The sequence below is a fragment of the Caenorhabditis elegans genome, chromosome IV (assembly GCF_000002985.6).
Source record: "Caenorhabditis elegans chromosome IV".
In the NCBI taxonomy this organism is placed as follows: Eukaryota; Metazoa; Nematoda; class Chromadorea; order Rhabditida; family Rhabditidae; genus Caenorhabditis; species Caenorhabditis elegans.
Window position 1 is genome coordinate 13221153 of NC_003282.8, and position 15686 is coordinate 13236838.

General features: G+C 32.7%; 2 protein-coding genes and 1 non-coding gene across 9 annotated transcripts; 1 reads left to right on the forward strand and 2 right to left on the reverse strand.

The window, feature by feature from the left end:
• Positions 1-804: 804 nt before the first annotated feature.
• C48D1.5 lies at positions 805-11860 on the forward strand (the record flags this gene model as incomplete). 7 transcript variants are annotated; one of them, NR_131631.1, is made up of 9 exons in its annotated part: positions 826-911; positions 1254-1479; positions 1537-1698; positions 2117-2194; positions 7131-7253; positions 8654-8955; positions 9010-9229; positions 9547-9763; positions 10702-10878. NR_131631.1 is itself a non-coding variant. In NM_001306942.4 (6 exons), the coding sequence occupies 6 exons, from the start codon at positions 826-828 to the stop codon at positions 11820-11822; spliced, it is 861 nt and encodes a 286-aa protein (NP_001293871.1). The 7 variants fall into 7 exon arrangements, 4 of the variants coding, with proteins under 4 accessions (NP_001293871.1, NP_001293872.1, NP_001293873.1 ...); NR_131632.1 differs by lacking the exon at positions 826-911 and having other exon boundaries at positions 1300-1479; NM_001306942.4 differs by lacking the exons at positions 8654-8955; positions 9010-9229; positions 9547-9763; positions 10702-10878 and adding an exon at positions 11637-11822 and having other exon boundaries at positions 805-911.
• On the reverse strand, positions 9826-10298 carry JC8.17. Its single transcript, NR_101974.1, has one exon. It is a non-coding gene; the product is annotated as an Unclassified non-coding RNA JC8.17 (non-coding RNA).
• Positions 11861-11867: 7 nt separating the features above from the next.
• On the reverse strand, positions 11868-15433 carry pwp-1 (WD_REPEATS_REGION domain-containing protein). The gene is made up of 3 exons (NM_070140.4): positions 14988-15433; positions 13202-13960; positions 11868-12187 (listed from the first exon to the last, which is right to left on the reverse strand). The coding sequence occupies exons 1-3, from the start codon at positions 15426-15428 to the stop codon at positions 11984-11986; spliced, it is 1404 nt and encodes a 467-aa protein (NP_502541.2). The 5' UTR covers positions 15429-15433; the 3' UTR covers positions 11868-11983.
• Between the last annotated feature and the right edge of the window lie 253 nt (positions 15434-15686).

Below are 15686 nucleotides of genomic sequence, written 5' to 3' on the forward strand. Positions count from 1 at the left end.
GAAGAAGAAGAACAAAAAAATAAGAAGAAGCTTTGGAAAGGTTCAATGAAGTGAGAAAAGTTGTATGTGGGGAGATTGAAATGTTTTCTGAGACACTGAAATTCTAACCTGTAATTTTGATGCCATTTTGAGTAGGAATGATGTCATTTTTTAGCATTTAATTCAGGAAAGAACAGTTATTTTCGGCAATTCTAAAGAATGACCTATTTGAAAAATGCTCAAAAAATAGTCTGAAAGTTGCCAACTGTAAAAAAAACAAAGCTCGATAAGTCCCTAATTGGCTTTTGGCAACTTTTGAGCATTTTCTCGCATTTAAAATAAATCAAGTGTTTTTCTATATTTTGACACTAGTTTTTTAAAATTTTAATATTAGAAGAACATGGTGCAATAGATCAATTTGTAGAATCGCCGAAAACAATTGCCGCAATCACAACTGTGAGTTTTTTAACTCCCAGAAGCTGGAAATATACCGATTTCTGAAAATTATTGACGGACTTGGAAATCGTTCTCCAATTCAAGTGCAAACATTTTCGCGGGTACTTTATTTGAAATATTCATATGTACTTCCTATCTAGAAAACTTTTGGAAAATTGAAAAATATACGATTCTCCGATTCCAGATACTCTCTCTTAAAAGCCCATCAAGTTTCCGGTTGTGCATATGGAAACCTTCCAACTCGCGCATTTCTACTTATCTTATCATGTTTCCTTTTGTCCATTATCTTCCATTTCTACTCCAATGCTCTTATCACCCTTTTTGAAAGCAATCCGCTGTTTGCTTGTTTTCTCTTTAGAACACCCGGTCTCTTATTCTAGTTTTATTGAAATGAAAATCGGTTCTATTTTAATTTATATTTACCTATACTATATTTTATTTATTCCCGTGTGCTCTGAAGATATAAAAATTATAAGGTAAGATTACTACGTTGCCCGTTGCTCGACAATTTGCCGAAATTGCTTATTGCCGGAAATTTTGAAAAACCGGCAATCGCCGGAAATTAGAATTGCCGGAAGTATAATTTTGATTCTTTTTGTAGATTTAGGTACCTATACCTATACCTATACCCATACCTATACCTATACCTATACCTATACCTATACATATACCTATACCTATACCTATATCTATACCTATACCTATACCTATACCTATACCTATACCTATACCTATACCTATACCTATACCTATACCTATACCTATACCTATCATCCCAAAATTGACCCATTTTATTTTAATTTTGAAAATAATTTCAGCATTGAAAATCCGATCTATAATTCCCGACACTGTGAGCTGATTGAAATGAGAGCCGGACATGTATATGATCCTTTAATTGATCATTTATTAGAAGATGGTTGTAGATATCCAGTTAGGCAAACTTTTCTGGAAAGAGAGTTTATTGAAGTTGTATACGGGAATGTTACCGGCTATGTCAGTGGTCGTATTCAAACTATTGTTGAAGATGGATTTTTGGATTGGGATGTACGTTTTTTAAACTGTGAAAAAAGCAAAAAATCTCTACTTTTGTTATTTCTTCAGAATTTCAAACAACGTCACCTTGAAATACCATATGAATTTCCCGAAGTGAATGGTTATATTTTTGTGGAAGATTTAAGCCCGATTTGCTCAAAAAATGGAATCCTGTTTCTCAGAATATGCTTTTCTAAGAATCCAACAAGAAAATTCGGAACACCTGATGTGGTAACTCAAAACTACTGTAGTGGGTCTCGCCACAACACCAAACAAAATTTAAAAGAGCTCGTGGTCTCAGGCTGTCTCATTGCGGTTTGATCTACAAAAAATGCGGGAGTTTTTCCCCTACAAAATGTGACGTCAGCACACTCTTAACCATGCGAAATCAGTTCAAAAGTCTGCGTCTATTCTCCCGCATTTTTCGAAGATCAAACCACACCACGTGAATGAGCAAGGGTTTGCATGGGTATCTGAATAATTTTTGGAGTAAATGAAAGAGCTACAGTATGGTCTCCATTTGAAAATAATTCATTCGTGTCGAGACCGTAGTTTTGTGCCAGAAGTTTCAAATAGCCAAAACAGTATAATTGGCACGCTACTTTAAATTTTGTCAAGACAATCAATATTCCCAGGTTTTTTATTCCAGTTTCTCACGGCCGATGGAGCTCTATTTCAATTTGAAACTGACGGGCACGTCATATCAAGCTCATCTTGCACTTTTTCAGTAAATTATTTCACTTTTATCAATTTTCTAAAACTTACCTGAAGGCGCACGGGTTGTTTGAGTCTTTGTGTAAGAATTTTTTATTACATTCATATATGTATCTTCTAGAAATTTCTAAAAAAAATTTTGTAAAGATGTTCAGTATTAAAAACTTAAAACCACAATGAACCTTTTTCGTGGCAAGACCTAATAAGGCAATTACTCCCATGCTTACATTTCCCATGCCTACAATTCCCATGCTTACACATGTTCCCGTACATACAAATGTTCCCATGCTTACACTCAGTAGTAACAGTGTTCCCATGCGTTCAGCTCATTTTTTCTCGTTCCCATGCCTACATTTCCCATGCTTACACGTATTCCCGTACATACAGTGCTGGCCAAAAAGATATCCACTTTTGGTTTTTTGTGTGTAACTTTTTTCTAAGTGGTTATTTTGTTTTGAAACTTCACCACAGTGTTCACAAAATCTAAAAACACAATATTCATCAAAAATGTTCAACAGATTTTGAAAAAACTTCAGAAAAATTCAAAAAAATCGAAAAACTAGAAATATTGAAAAAACCGAGGTTGCAAGGAAATGACAATTAAAGTACCGGAATATGAGCAATTGGATTTAAAAACAACATAATTATGCTTAATACTTTGTCGCGTATCCGTTTGCATCAATAACAGCTTGACAACGACGTGGCATCGAGTCGATCAGCTTGTGAATAACTGACATGGGGATAGCTTTCCAAGCGTTTTCCAACTGGTTGAATTTGGCATCTGCATTTGAAGCCCGAATACCTCCAAGACGTCTTTCCAACTCTTCCCACAAATGCTCTATTGGATTCAAGTCCGGAGACTGACTTGGCCAATCGAGCAAATGCACACGACGACGTTGAAACCAGGAACGCACATGAAGAGAAGTATGCTTAGGATCGTTATCCTGCTGAAACACGAAGCCACGGCCCACATTTTGAAGTGCCCAGGGTCGCATTGTAGTTTCCAAGATGTTTTCGTATTGAAAACGATCCATAATGCTTTGGATTCTCCTTAGTGGGCCCATGGAAGTGCTGGTGAAGCACCCCTACACCATGACGCTCCCACCTCCATGCTTAACGGTTGGGCATTGATACTTTGGAGAGTACCTAGAGCCAACAGGACGACGTACCCAGGAATTTCCATCACTCCCGAACAAATTGAACTTGCTTTCGTCAGACCAGATGTGTTTAGCCCATTCCTGACGTCCCCAACGAAGATGCGCTTTTGCCCACGCAACTCGAGCCATGCGATTTTTCTTACTGATGAACGGTTTCTTGACTGGCTTTCGTCCGTGTAGTCCTGCTTGCTGTAAACGTCGACGAACAGTTCGTTTACTTGGTACAGGTTCATTTGGAGAACTTATAATCATTTGAATATCCGTGGCGGTCCTATGCGGATCTTCTCTTGCTGATCGGAGGATGTTGCGATCCATCCTATGGGTTGTCACTCGAGGCCTGCCGGGCGAGATTCTCAAAGCGACGGATTTCTAAACATTTATTATTAAAAAATAATATTTTTCGAACTCACCTCAGTTTGATACTTCTTGATTACTTTCCAAATAGTCGACGGAGAACGTTGAATTTGCAGCGCGAGCATTTTCGTGGGTATTCCTTGTTCGAAGCCAGCTACAATGGCTTTCTTGACGTCCAAGGAAAGATTTTTACACCCAACAGATTTTACCATACCTTAAAAATAATTTATCAACCAAACAAATCCAGTGCAACAAACAGAGTGCGTTTTATTGATAATTCAAAAAAAATAATGAAAATTGGAAAACCGAAAAAATCAAAAAATTGAAATAAAATTCAGAAAAAATCGATAATCATGTAATGTTTGGTCCGCAAATTTGCGTAACATTTCGCTTTATGCACACGGAAAAATTCAAGTCAAATGGATGCTTGAGAAAAAAGTTACACACAAAAAACCAAAAGTGGATATCTTTTTGGCCAGCACTGTACAAATTTTCTCATGCGTACACTCAGTAGTAAAAATGCTCCCATGCGTACAATTCAATTTTTGGTGTTCCCATGCATACATTTCCCATGCTTACAGATGTTCCCATACATACAAAAGTGTATTCCCATGCTTACACGGAGCACTTTTTGTGCTCCAAAAGAGCACAAAGTCAATTTTTTTGCTCATTTTCGCAGTATCAATCGTATTTGATAGTTTTAAGTCACATTAATTACAAATTAGAAAAAAAGAGCTAGTTTTGAACTATTAATCGAGAATCATAGAAAAATGGGGATGATTATCTATAGAGTAAAATTTTTTTAGCTCGAAAAAAAAATTTTTTTTTTGAAAATTTTTTTTTATCTCTATTTTGTAGGAAATCATTCATTTGGTGTTTTCCACAATTTTGGATGTTCATATTGCAGTTTCTGTGCAGTTGGGTGTTTCGCAGTATCTCCGGAACATTCCATTTTTTGTTGCAATTTGTAAGAATTCGGAACTATCTTTTAATTTCTACAAATTTAAAAGTCCATTTCGCATTGTTTCATGTATCTTAAGACTATTGCTTCAAAAAATAGCACAGAACAAATGTTGATTATCTTTTTTTCATTAAAAAAGTATTATTTTCGCTATTTTGATCAGAATTCGATAAGAAAACGTCTGAATAGAGGTTGTTGGTTGCTTTAAAGGTTTCTGGAATTCCAAAAGTATATCAAATATAGGTATTTAAAAAATTTCGAAAATAAGATATTTTGACAAAATTCAAATGCCAAGCACTTCTTTTATGTATTTCTATGCTGACAAAATTGAGATATAAAATATTTTGCTCATTGTTTTTTTCAGTTTTAAGTCTGTTGCAATGTCGAGTTCTACTTTCCAAATTCTCTTTTTTCCTGCGATTTTTTTCAATAACTCATTTTTTCCACTTTTCCGGTTTCATTTTATTTGAATCTATGTAACAACAAAACTATAAAGTTAACAAAAATAAGTTTAAATAATTGAAATTTAAATCGTTTTATTATATTCACTTTTCACGATAATCCTCAAAAGACCAAATTTCAATGTCTCGAAATCTTTTTTTGAAATTAGGTGGTTTAAAATTGAGAAAGAGAAGCCTGGTTGAACAAAAATAAGCTAAAATATCAAACTTTGCAACTTGCCAGTGACGCAGCTATCGAAATTTGAGATTATTCAATTATCAATTTTTTCGTTCTTTTAGAACAATTAAAGTATATTTTTAGCAGATGGGGGCATACTTTGTGCACCCACCAACAAAAATGCATAAACGAAAACAGTGCGATAAAAAATAACGAACAAGAAAATGACAAAATACAAACACTTTAGACTGCTGCGATACTGACGACATAGCTAAGTTGGAGATTTTAGCAGAAAACTGTCAAAACTTATTCTTAGGAAATTTTAAAAACGTCTTAACACGAAATTTGGTCATTTGGAGCCAATTTAAGTCAAAACAACCCTAATTTCGATTCTCCTACTCAAAAAATCACGAAAGTAGCAATACAAATCAGAATTTTCTACAATAATCATTTTTAAAAATACATTTTACCGGAAAAATGGAAAAAATCGTAAAAAAATGAAAAAGATTGCATGAATTCCTTCGTTTCTTTCAAAATTTGCGCTCGATCTGCGTATCCACTGAGTGAAGCGAGTCGATACGCAGCGAAATGTCTCGCCACGAGCATGCAAATAATTCAGTGCGCCTTTAAATTTCAGAGGGAATAATTCGATTATTTTCGACTTTTTCTTCAATTTTCGGTATTTTTTGTTGTTTTTAGTCAATTTTCTTTTGAAGTATCGTGAGAAAGTTATTGAAAGTCATGTTTTATACTATTTTCTCTAAGTGCAACAATTTTTTGCACGTTTTATCTGCTGAAATTAGGGAAAAAAGCTTTAGGATTTCATTTTCTGACCATTTTCCTATTTGTAGTTTTTTTTTCTATTATGGGGTTATCCAACTGGGTAAAAAATTCATTTTTTATCCTATTTCTTTTTTCACCCTATTCGTCTGGGACAAAAAGTTCATTTTTTACTCTTCTTGCCTCATTTTTTACCGTTTTTACTCATTATTTTGCCTTTTCCACACAAATTATTTATACGAGATACAGTATAGTTCGCGTTTCCAAAACAGATTAACATTCATATAATTTTTCCATTTGTCAAACAAATTTATTAACGTGCAAGTTTAGGCCTGAAGCGATAAAAATTGAACCCTCTAATTTTTTGTGTTTTCAGCTTCTCAGAATAGAAAAGTGATCTGAGCATATTAAAAACGTACAATTGTGTCTCAGATAAGAATTTTGTGTGGAAAAGAAAGAATATAAAGTGTAAAAAATTCATTTTTACCCTCTGGATGACCCCACTAAAGAATAACTGTTAAAATAATGCAATTTTATAATTACTTAGCTGATAAAAATGAGAAAATAAGATAAAACTGAGAAAATAGTATAAAACGTCGACTTTCACGATTTCAGTTGAAAATGACAAAAAAAACCGGAAATTGTTGAAAATAAAAAAAACCAATGAAAATGTGAAAATCAGTCATTGAAAGTAACGCAGACATAAGAGACATTCGAAATTAGAAAAGAGAACGAAATGTGTAGCTGTTGGAAAAATACAAAAAAAATGTTATGAAAGAAAGATTGAAGCAATAGTCTTAAGATACATGAAACAACGCGAAATGGACTTTTAAATTTGTAGAAATTAAAAGATAGTTCCGAATTCTTACAAAATGCAACAAAAAATGGAATGTTCCGGAGATACTGCGAAACACACAACTGCACAGAAACTGCAATATGAACATCCAAAATTGTGGAAAACACCAAATGAAATTGTAGGCATGGGAAATGTAAGCATGGGAGTAATTGCCTCCTAATAAACCCCCATGCGCCTTTAAGTTCGCATTTCAAGAATCTCAAGATTACGATACTTAATTCAGGGAATTTTTGGCCGATGTAAGGCTAAATCTACAGCCATGATATTCCTAAATGGGAATATATTGAAAATTTCATCCAGTTCTTCTCCAATAATTTTGTATTCTTCGTGGACTTTATTTGGAGTGGTGAGTTCTAGTGTTCATGGTATATGCGTCTTTAAACCCGGTCTCGAAATTTTCTTACAATTAAATTCCAAAAAAAATGTGTGCGCCTTTAAGGATTACTGTAATTTCAAACTATCGTTTCTGTGATTTTCCAATTTTAAAATTATTTTGTATAAAATTTGTGTGATTTTACTTGTGAATATATTTTTTTTTATTTTTGATAACACAGTTAAAATGCGATGTGCGCATAGTGGATGAATAGACATAATGCGCGCATCGCGTGTGGCGACCACCCATTATGGGCCAATCGCGAACGGTTCGCGATGGGCCCATAATGGCTCCATGATGCTTCCATTCGCGAAACAAGAATTTCGAAATATATAATGTTTTATCCGCCTATTTTTTAACATTTTATTACACTTTTACCTGAATTTTCGGTTTTTTTTCACTGTTTTTTTAAATTAAAATGTATTATATGTGATATTCTATAATAGCCTTAATATTTTCTCAAAATTGTGATACCTATAGTGAAAAAAAATGCTCTTAGCTGTTGAACCGTTTGAAAATATAATTTAAACTACATTGCAAGCAATATTTCATTTTTAATACATGGAAAAATAGTCAGGATTACTGTAGTTTTACAATATGTTTTCTGAAAGCTAACAGATTGAAAATTCCGAATTCAGTATGAAATTTCAGTTAATTTAATTTTTTTTTTAAATAAGGAGTACCGAAATCTGAGAAATATTTTCAAATTGCTCCAAATTTTCTCCTGATTCCGAATATCGAAGGGGAAAAATCCCTGATTTTATATTTCAGCTTGAAATCGCGGATTTTCATTTTTCCACTCATGAAATTTACGAATTTTCGCGCCGGAGACGCCATGTGTCGATTTACGAGATTTGTGCATATTTACGAGATTTTCAATTTTTATCGGATGATGATTTCAGTTTTTCGACGAGTTTCCTTCATTTTCGTCGGTTTTTGCCAATTTTTTTTTTGAAAATGTGTGTTCTTAAAGTCAGTTAACCATTATATCATCAAAAACCTAACAAATTTTTCGTTTTTTGATGATATAATGTTTAATTAACCTTAAAACACATTTTCCTTTCACTTTGACATTCAAAATCAGGGGAAAATTTGGAGTCATTTAAAAATATTTCCCAGATTTCGGTACTCCACCTTTAAATCGAATCGCTGATTGATCGGGGAGTTATCTTCTTGGAAAAAAATCAGAGAATTGATCAATATTGGGATTTTTGATTCTTTGCCGATTTTGAGACTATTTTTAATTTTTAGAAACGAAATTCCCATAATATCAAATTGGAAAAGATTTAACTCTCGGAGAAATGAAATTCGTCGTAAAATTCTCTTGAAACCAAACTGATCCCCTAATTTAATATAACTTTATTCATTTCCAGGCTACCGTCTACGTCCGTCTCTTCAGTTGTCGTGAAATCTTCGATATTCATTGTCAAGACTACGGAGGAGTTCGCTATCGATCCGAATACGTGAAAATTGGCGAATTAGATGCCGAACAACCGTACTGGTGTGCATCAGCTGCAGATTACTCTCAATTTGAACTTCTTTCTGGTTCAGTAGCCATGCATTCGGTCGATTTTAGCAGTATTGCCAATTTGAAGGATTCACTTGCCAACTCGAATTCTTTCAAAATTCGACCGGCGAAAGATGGAGTAGCACACGGATTTTCTGTGCATTTCACGTAAGATTTACTTTTTTAAAAACTTAAACTAATTTTGAAATATTCAATTTTAAGATCTGATCTAACTGGTCACGGATTAAAGGATTAAAGGATTAAAGGACGATCCGTTCTTCAAGTGCTATGCACTGCGGACAATATCATTGACTCGTCGAAATTAAGGGCATGGGATCTTGGAATTATTCCATTCAAGGAACCATGTTTGGTGAAGTGTGATAAAGAATATGAAGGATCATGGAAACTCTTGAATAATCGATTGGATGTGTACAATGATTTTGTACGTTGTTTTTGTCGATTTACTCGATTTTGCACTTTAAAATTCAAGAAAAATTGATTAAGTTCGAGAAAATCCGATGTAAAATGTCGAAGCGATATGGAAATTTGGCGAAATTTTTTAAAATCGAAATCGAAAAATTATCGAATTTTGTCAAATTTTAAATAATTCCGTTGAATTTTTTAAAACAAATATTTTCTTCTGCAAAGAAAAAATTGAATAGCAAAATTCTAAAAAAAAAATTTCGGAAAACCGAAAAACGGAAAATCCTTTCGAATTTTTGAAGGCGAAAAGATTTCAATTTTAAAATTTGTTTTCAGTACGACGAAAATCTTCAAAAACACGAGGACAGTCTTCGCTACGAGACCGCTTCAATGGATCAACTTCAGAAAATCCGTGATGATAGTTATTTCAAGGCAATGATGGGAGAAATTGATCCGATTGAACTTCCATTTACTCGTGATATTTCATCGAGTATTCCAGCTCAGTGTGTATTAAATACTGTGGAAAGCCAAACGCCTATAAGGCATCTTATTAGTATGTCAGACATTTATTTTTAAAAAGTTATTATTTGAAAATTAAACGCTCCTAAATTTTGGAAAATCAATATATTTTCTGGAAAAAAGAACATTTTCAGTAAAAATCTATAAATATTTAAAAAAAAAAGGATTTTTCGGTTAAAAAACACATTGAATTCCTTGTCGAATCGTTAAGACCAGTCCACCTCAAAATCGCTAATCGATCCTTAGGTCCGCCTCATTTCTCGACCGTCCACGTGAAAATATCGGCGGAGAGTATCTTTAGTTATTGTCCAACTAACCGCTCAACATCGTCCAAGTCCGCGTCCCAAAATATCGATTTCGAAAAAAAAAATTGAAGATTTCACGTCTCACTTTTTAAAAAATGCCGAAATTTTTTGATTATTTCGAAGAAGAAACAGGTTCTAAAAATTCAGTTCTGCATATTAAAAAATAGTTGAATTCTTCAAATATCCTTTTCGATTTCGATAGCAGAAGCACCGACGACACAATTATCTGAAATTTTTATCGGAGAGTACCTTTAGTTGAAATTGTAAAACAAACTAACCGCAGGCTGTTGAAAAAACTGTCGAGAAATGCAGAATAAAATAAAAAACGGAGAAATGAGCAAAAAGAAAAAATTCCTGCCACGCAAAATGTTGCTTTGCACAGTTCGGTGTTTGCGGACTTGCATACCGTACCCTAGGTTGTGATAATGGATTTAATCGCACATTCAACAACTTGAAATTAATTAATTAAATAAGTGGAAAATACAAAAAAATTTTACCAATTAAAAGCAAAATTCACACCACTTGTAGTACGGGATAGTATTAAAATTCGAAATGAAAAGAAATGTCTTCACTTCAAAATTATCATCGTTCAAAAAACCACAAAAACCTCAAATTTCCCTGGAATACCTAGAATAAATTGAATAACCTGTCTAAAACAATTTTTTAGATGCCGACTGAAGTTCGTGGAAGAAGAAATCGAAGAGATTCCCCAAACTCAAGGACCCTCCAAGGCCCCCGAGCTTCCCCGAGCCACGAGCCCCACGCTCCCGAGCCATGAGCAAAGCAAGAGAAATGGAGATTCGAGTGATGACGATGAGTCCAACGAGGATGAGGACGAATAATAATTAGTTGTGTTGTTGCAGAGTTCAATTTGTTGTTACTATTCACTGTTATTGTTGTTGTTTACTTACTCATGATTTGTAATGAATGCGTTTTTGAATAGAAAATTGTCTAAAACGCTCAGATTTGACAAGGTTTTTTGGTTTTATTATCGATATGGCGAATCCACAATGTGTCCATTATTGCTGTTCGCGATGCTCGCAAAATGCATCTCAAGTTCGCGATGGACGCACAATGCGCGCGCAATGGGCATCATTTCCGGTTCCTTTTTCTCCCACGCGCGATCCACGCCGAAAGCACTATGCGCACATCGCATTTTAACTGTGAAATAAATATACTGTTAAATAACGGAAAAATATGAAAAAAAAAAAATCGGACCAAATTCCACTGAAACGAAAGAAAAATTTTGAAACTACAGTACTCTTAAAAGGCGCACAACGTTTTGCGTTAACCAAAAATTTGTCGCGTCGAGACCAAGAACGCAAAAAATCGCAAATTTTCGCGTCTAAGTAGTAAATTTACAGTTTTCCGATTTTTTCCGATAATTTTTTGGAAATTTTTGTTTGATTATTTGATTTTCTCAAAAAAAGATTTTTCCCAAAAATTATTGAAAAATGGACAATTTCTCTTTTAAAAAATTTTTAAAAAATAAATTCTGGCTTTTTTATGTTTCAATCGGAAAAAATTATAGAAAAAAGGAATTTTTCAATTTTTCAAAGTTTTCAGCAAATTCTAATGTATTTTCAAAAAATTTATTTTCAGATTGGATTTATCATCATATCTTTTTTCCTTATTCTCCTCGTGGTCTTATCATGCATCCGGATCCGCAAAAACACTGGAATTCACAAAAATCGTGAAAATGTTCCAAATTTAATTCCCGACAAATTGAGCCTTTCTCATCCGAATATCCCTTTTATTGATGAAGATTCGATTATTTTTGATATTTAATCTTTTTTTTTGGATGTAAATAATAAATTTTGAATTTTTTTGAGTACTCAAAATTAGAGTTTATTACAACAACAAAGCTTGGTAAAGTGTAACAGGAACAAACGTAACAAAAACAGGCGAAAAAAAAACTGGAAAACAGAGAAGGCAAAAATTCAGAGATTTCATTCCGAGAATGCTTTGACGACCGGTTCGTATTTGGTTAAATCGATGATACGGATCAAATCGGCGGCAGTTCCACCAACAGAAAGAACTGCTGCCACGTCTGGATTGAATTGAGCACAATGGAGCTCTCCGATGGTCAGCTTCTCCGAATGAACTTTTTCGATTCCTCCATTGGTGTCTTCAACTTTCCAAACATTCATCATCTGGAAATTTTTGATTTCGATGGGGTTTTTTTTTGAAACATTTTTGAGTTATTGTGACTATTGTACAACTTTTTTAAATTTTCGTCCAGATTTATAATAATTTCGAAAAATCGAAAATTTTGGCTGTTTCCAATTTCCAAAAATCGCCTCAAATTTTGGTCATTTTTCTCATTTTTTGAGGATTTTTTTTAGAAAAAAGCGGTAAAAACGAAAGTTTTTAGACGCCTGCATTATTTTTCATTTAAAAATACGACTTTTTAGATTTTTTTTTGCAAAAATATATACTTCTGGAATTTTTAATTTTGATTTTTTTCGTTTTTTCGTTTGATTAAATCGGCAAAATTGGATTTCTCAACTCTAAATATTATCCGGATGCAATTTTTTTTGAAAAATACGATTTCGGGTCTCGACACGACAGTTTTTTGTTGAATTTAAAAATGTGTTCGCCTTTAAAGAGTACTGTAATTTTTTTTCAATTATAATTTGTTTGTTTTTTAACTCAAAGAAACACATAAATTCTAACAAATCGTGAGAAAAACTATGAAAATAATCGATTGAAAATAATTCCGCAACGAAACGAAAGTTTGAAATTACAGTAATCTTTAAAGGCGCACACCTTTTTAAATTCAACAAAAAAAACTGCCGAGACCATAGGTAATGTAATTTTTGTCGCAAAAATCACAAAAACACTAATTTTTAACCAATTTTGCCGATTTGACCAAAAATTTCGGGATTGAAAAAAAAACGAAAAAAAATCATGTTTTTGCAGAAAAAAGGATTTTGAAAATTTTTTCATTAAGAAATTTAACTTTTTAAAGTACAATTTTGAGTACTTTAGAGTAATTTTTAAATTTTTTTTTATTCCAGAAAAAAAATTAACCGCTCTAAAAACGTTTTTTTTTCTTGGGAATTTTTTTCATAGGGAAATTTAGCTTTTTCTAGTAATTTTGAGTCTTTCGGAGTAATTTTTTCAATTTTTTAAATTTTTCTCCATTTCGAGCGCATTTCTAGTACCTCATCTTCGCCAACAGTAACCAGCAATCCTTTAGTAAGTGCAGAAAGAGTAAGTCCACCAATCGGACCATCATGAGCAACACCTTCCCAAAGGCATTCACCAGGTTTCCGCATATCCAAATGACGAAGTCTTCCATCATCAGACGAGCAGAACGCGGTGAATGGATTAAAATGATTCCAGATCACTTTTTCAATTTGTCCATCGAATTTCCACGCGGCTGAAGCATTTCCAGAAGATTCACGACAATCAACAACGTTGACTTGTCCCTTCATAGTTCCGAGCAATAAGAATGTGGATTCATTTGGATGCCATTTCATTGTCTGAATCTCTCCACCCTGATCAGGAATGATTTGAGCCGGTTTAGCTTCATCAAGATCCCACAGGACAACTGTTTTATCAGCACCTCCACTAGCAAGAACATGAGTTGTAATTCGATTCCAAGCAAGTGAAATAACTGCATCAGTATGTCCTTGAGCACTATTATCACGCTTCTTTCGTGCAGCTCCTTTCACTTTTCGTTCCTTTTTTCCCAGAGTCAAAAACGGGGTTGCAGTGTTCATAATATCGAGATCCCAAATATGAATTTCCGAGTTCATTGTTCCGACGGCCAGTAGATTTCCTTTTCCTGTTTCCTCGTTTCCTGGATCATGTTGAACTGGTTCAATGCACAATGGTGGAGCATCGAGAATATAGTCATGATGACAGTACCAATCACTGTCAGCTTCATTGTATACGTAGCACTCGAGTGTGAAGTCACCCTGGAAAAATTAGGAATTTGAAATTATGCTTTTAAACTTTCTCTATACTCTTTTTCTCGTTTTTGTTGAAAATTTCACTTTTTTTAATATTTTTTTGTGAAAATTTAATTTTTCTTCGGTTTTTTAAACAATTTTTACAAATTAATTTTTAACATTTTAGGTTAAATTTTTTTAACCTCCATTTTTTTTTGAAAATTACAATTTGAGATTTTTTTTTGAAATTTTGAAAATTTTCTCTTTTTTTCGATTTTTTAAAGCATTTTAATTTTTTTCTTACAATAGTTTTTTTGAAATTTTCATTATTTTTTAAATTTAACTTTTTTCGTTTTTTTTTTTCAAAATTTTACTATTGAAAATAGTGCTTTTTTGTATTTTTTTTAGTTTTTATTTTTTTCCTATTTATTGAAAATTTCACTTAAAAAAAATTTTTTAATTTCATTTTTCTTCGGTTTTTTAACCTAATTGTTATAAATTTTAACTAGTTTTCGAAAGTTTTTATTGTTTTTTTGAAAATTTGACTTTTCAGTTTCTTATTTATTTTTTTTTTTAATTTAGTTTGCTCAATATTATCAAAACGCAAAAAAAAAATCGATTTTTCGTTTAAAATACGGTATCCGGTCTCGACGCGACAAATTTTCGATAAATGCGAAAAAAATGCGCCTTTAAAGTGGAATTTTTATAGTTTTTTTTTTAGTTTTTTTCCCAGTTTCGTAAGTATTTTGTATGTTTTTTTTTTTTTGATAAATAAAAATGTTCTTGTTATCTAAAAATTGAAAAATAATTTTGTTGATGTAAAATATATTTAATAAAAAAAATTTTATTTTATATAAAAGGAAAAAGGTAAAAAATCGATGAAAAATTTTTTTCAGAATTTTTTTCGGTTTAGCTCAAAATGAAAACCAAAAAAAAATACGAAAATTGGATAAATGGATGTGCAAAAAATTTTCAACCTGATTTTTAACTTTTTTCTGTCATTTTGAATATTTTAGATCAATTTTTTAATTTATTTAAATTCTAGTAAAGTAACCTTATCAATTTTGGCAACAGCGACCATATTATCATCTTTTCGAACCATAATCTCATCTTTTTCCTCTTCTTCATCAGAATCAACCTGTTCTGTAACATATGGATCATCTTTATTCGTTGAATACATTGCAATTCCTTTCATTCCATCTTGTCCTTCTGGTTCATCTTTGATATTCTCATTATATCCTTTCATATATTTCTTTTCAAATTCTGATTCTTCATCTTTCATTTCAACATCTCCTCTTCCACGTAGTCCTTTTAATTTCTCATTATCTGATTCTTCATCATCGTCAAGCTCTGTTTCATTATCAGTTGATTCTGGAATTGCTCCTTCGATCAGCTCTTTTAGCTTTTCGTCGTCCAACTTGATTTTGTCTGGAATTTCTTTTGCAACTCCACGTTGGATCCATGATAGATCCGATACCATCAGTACACCATCCATTAGTTCTGGAAATTTGGGCGTTTTCATCGGATAAAAATGAATAAAAATGCTGATTTTTAATGAGAAAATAAAGAAGAAAATTCCTTTAAAAAATGTTGGGAAATCGACTTTTTTTCGCTTTTTTGGAAAAATAAAACTCAATTTGAATATTATTCGTTTTTTTTTTGGATTTTTTTTCCAAAAAAGAGCGAAAAATATTCAAATTGAGAATTATTCAACATTTTTAAATGTGTTTTGACTGCTTTTTTTTGAAAAAAA

Coding starts and splice junctions, on each gene's coding strand:
- pwp-1 (NM_070140.4), bottom strand. CDS start 15,428: ATGGATGGTGTACTGATGGTATCGGATCTATCATGGATCCAACGTGGA. Junction 13,961..14,987: donor CTGTTGCCAAAATTGATAAG/GTTACTTTACTA, acceptor TAATTTTTCCAG/GGTGACTTCACACTCGAGTG. Junction 12,188..13,201: donor TTACTGTTGGCGAAGATGAG/GTACTAGAAATG, acceptor AAAAATTTCCAG/ATGATGAATGTTTGGAAAGT.